The 3,434-nt window shown below is 44.0% G+C and overlaps 1 protein-coding gene across 1 annotated transcript; it reads left to right on the plus strand.

Annotated features, from left to right (window-relative positions):
* The first annotated feature begins 347 nt into the window (after window positions 1–347).
* Window positions 348–2,894, plus strand: LOC117193360. Its single transcript, XM_033398075.1, has 2 exons — window positions 348–943; window positions 1,021–2,894. Exons 1-2 carry the CDS (start codon window positions 935–937, stop codon window positions 2,014–2,016), a joined length of 1,005 nt encoding a protein of 334 aa, XP_033253966.1. The 5' UTR covers window positions 348–934; the 3' UTR covers window positions 2,017–2,894.
* The last annotated feature ends 540 nt before the right edge of the window (window positions 2,895–3,434 follow it).

Raw genomic sequence — 3,434 nt, forward strand, 5'->3', positions numbered from 1 at the left:
ATTGTTGTGCGTGAGTCTGGATTGTCTAATATAGAAAAGTTTAATTATTTGCTGACCTGCCTCACGGGGCCGGCATTAGATACAATTCAGGCATTCCAGGTTACAAGCGAAAACTATCCGAAGGCCCTAGCAAAACTCAAAGGCCGTTTTGATAATCCTACTCTTATATTTTTAGAAGGTATTGAGGCATTGTTTGCACTACAACCTGTGGAAAGGTCAAACAGTCAGCAGCTTCACAGCCTAGTGGATAAGGCATCCGCTATATTAAGCTCGCTGGAGTCCATCGGCAAACCTGAGAATATTGTTCACGCTATGGTTATATATATCATAATGGAAAAGTGTGATCAGCAAACTCGGAACAAGTGAAAGGAATCGCAGGACTACAAAACTCTGCCAACCTGGCTAGCATGCACACAGCTTTTGGAACGCCACTGTCAGTTTCTCCATTCGTCTGGAAACTCGGCTGCTACTTCGTCACAACGAAAGGCTGAATCCAATAAGTCAAATCGTCATTCTAATCACCAAATAAACTCGTCGTTTGCTATCACTAATCCGTCTTGTACACTTTGTTCTAGTTCTGGCCATAAGATCTCTAATTGCGCTCAGTTCAAGGCTATGAACAGCAACCAACGGTACGACAATGCAAAACGCCTCGGTCTCTGCATCAATTGTCTTGGAAATGGTCATAGAGTGGCGCAATGTTCATCGACTCATCGTTGCCGATCCTGTAATCGGAATCATCATTCATCTTTGCATCACTCTCAGCCGCAACAGCCACCCCAATCATCAGCAGGACAATCTTCAACTACTGAACCGGTACTCCAACCAGCGCAACCCTCCTGGCAAACAGCTCATCAAGCTGCTTCACATTCTCATATGGAGATCGCAGCAGATGATCAAATTTTGTTGGCAACAGCTATGGTTTTGGTAAAGGATGCCACAGGTGAATACAAACTCGGTAGAGCGTTGCTTGATTCATGCTCTCAGGTTAATTTTGTAACCGAAACCTTTGCACAAAAGCTTCGCCTTCGTCGTGAAAAACACCACATTGGAATTCGCAGTATAGGAGACTCCCTTACTAGTTTGAAGGCTCGTACGACTACCTCTATTAAGTCACGTACTTCCGGCTATCAGCTCACTCTCCAGCTTGGAATCACATCCCATATTGCCTACCAGCCAGATAGTGAGATTGACATATCGAATTGGAACCTACCAGCTAACACTCCATTGGCTGACGAATCGTTCTATAGGACTAAACGTATTGATTTGTTACTGGGGACCGAAGCCTTCTATGGAGCTCTAGCTGTTGGCCAGATTCGCATTGGTCCAAATCTTCCCACTTTGCAGAAGACTCTTTTTGGTTGGGTTGTTGCTGGGAGGTACCAGCGGCAATATAACAGACAGCCACCATTGTGCTTGGCGACTGTAGAAGAGTCGATCGACAAGAATTTGCAGCAATTATGGAAAGTGGACTCATTTGTCGATCCAAGCGCTAGAATGCTCCCAAATCATCGTCGCTGTGAGGACCATTTCAGGGACACAACACATCAGGATGCCAGTGGGCGGATTGTCGTTCGCTTGCCATTTCAAGAAGATCCAAGTTGTCTTGGAAGTTCCTTCGATACAGCTCGAACTCGATTTTTTGCCATTGAGAGACGTCTCGCTCGTCTACCGGAAATTCGCTCGCAGTATATCTCGTTCATGCAGGAATATGAAAGTCTCGGCCATATGTCCCTCGTACTGAATCCTAACTTGGAAGAACCGCATTATTATATACCCCACCATTTCGTTCTGAAACCAAGCAGTACATCGACGAAGCTCAGAGTTGTCTTTGACGCCTCTTGCCGTACAACATCTCAAAGGTCACTTAACGATCTACTTTTAGTCGGCCCTACCATTCAGGATGAGTTGTACTTGCAATTGCTGCGGTTCCGCATGCATAGGTTCGGCATCACAGCCGACGTCACAAAAATGTACAGGCAGGTACTTGTGAGTGAGAAGGATAGAAAATTCTAGTACATTTTGTGGCGAGCATCTCCAAATACGGATCTTCAAACCTACCAACTCAATACAGTGACATATGGGACTGCGTCTGCCCCATTTCTCGCAACTCGTAGTTTGCATTACTTGGCTGAGGGTTGTAAGGATGCATGGCCATTAGGGGCTGCTGCTGTTAAAACTGCATTTTATGTTGATGACCTTTTGTGTGGGGCTGGTGATATAGATACACTCTTCAAACTAAAAACTGAAATCACATCAACTCTCGCTCGTGGTCAGTTTCCATTATGCAAGTGGCATTCAAATCATCCAGGCGTGATGGAAGACGAATCTACCAAGGAATTAAACATTTCAGAAAACTCAGTCAGCAGCACACTCGGCTTAGCTTGGCATCAACGAAGAGATGCATTTAGTTTCACATTTAATCCAAAGGAAGTCTATCCCACTACCACAAAACGAACAATTTTGTCTACTGCGTCGTCGCTATTCGATCCAATCGGTCTGCTATCACCGTTAGTCATTGTCTCTAAGATCATTCTTCAGGAGTTGTGGCTTTTGAAACTCGACTGGGACGAGTCTGTCCCCCAGAATTTAAGCCATGCATGGAGCAAGTGTTTGGAATCGCTGAATTCACTGTCGTCACTAGCGGTACCTCGTTTTTGTTTGCAGCCTGATACTAGGAGCATTCAAATACATGGATTTTGCGACGCATCGATTCGGGCATACGGCTGCTGTGTTTATGTGCGCACGGAGAATTCGCTTGGACAGGTCACAGTGAAATTGTTCACTTCTAAGTCTAGAGTAGCACCAGTGAAGAAACAGTCTCTTCCGAAGCTTGAACTATGCGGCGCACATCTACTTTCTCAGTTGTATAACAAAGTCAAGGCCATATTCAGTAAACTGTAGTGGCCAGTTGTGACTCTAAAACTCCAGAGAACAGCTTGGGAACATAACATTAACTCTGCTCTTTACAAAAAAACAAGATAAGAGATCAATTACAAGAGAGCAGTAGTTAAAGCTTCCATTGAAGAGCTTAATGTCTAATTTAGAGAAGCAGCGTGGATCTGTGGGAGTTATGTTTTAAAGCTTTACTAGAAATCATACGATTACTCCGTTAGTCGTGGAAGCTATGTGTAAGCTTTGCTTAGCATCGTACGATTACTCCGTTATCTAGGGAAGCAAGGTGTAAGCTTTGTCTGGAATCGTACGATTACCCCGTTGGTTGTGGAAGGTAAAGTTCCGATCGTAAGGGCTAATGCAAGTAATAGAACTTCTGGCTAGATCATTGCTATAATGAAGCTGTGCGAATTCGGATGTGTCTTTTTATACAAATATATAGATCCAAGTGAATTTGAAAACGTTGTGCAATCAAACACGTGCCAAGTAAATTGAAGTTCTGGTGGACTACATTATTCCTTTTGGATTAAGAAAAAATA

This window comes from Drosophila miranda, assembly GCF_003369915.1.
Source record: "Drosophila miranda strain MSH22 chromosome Y unlocalized genomic scaffold, D.miranda_PacBio2.1 Contig_Y2_pilon, whole genome shotgun sequence".
Lineage (NCBI taxonomy): Eukaryota > Metazoa > Arthropoda > Insecta > Diptera > Drosophilidae > Drosophila > Drosophila miranda.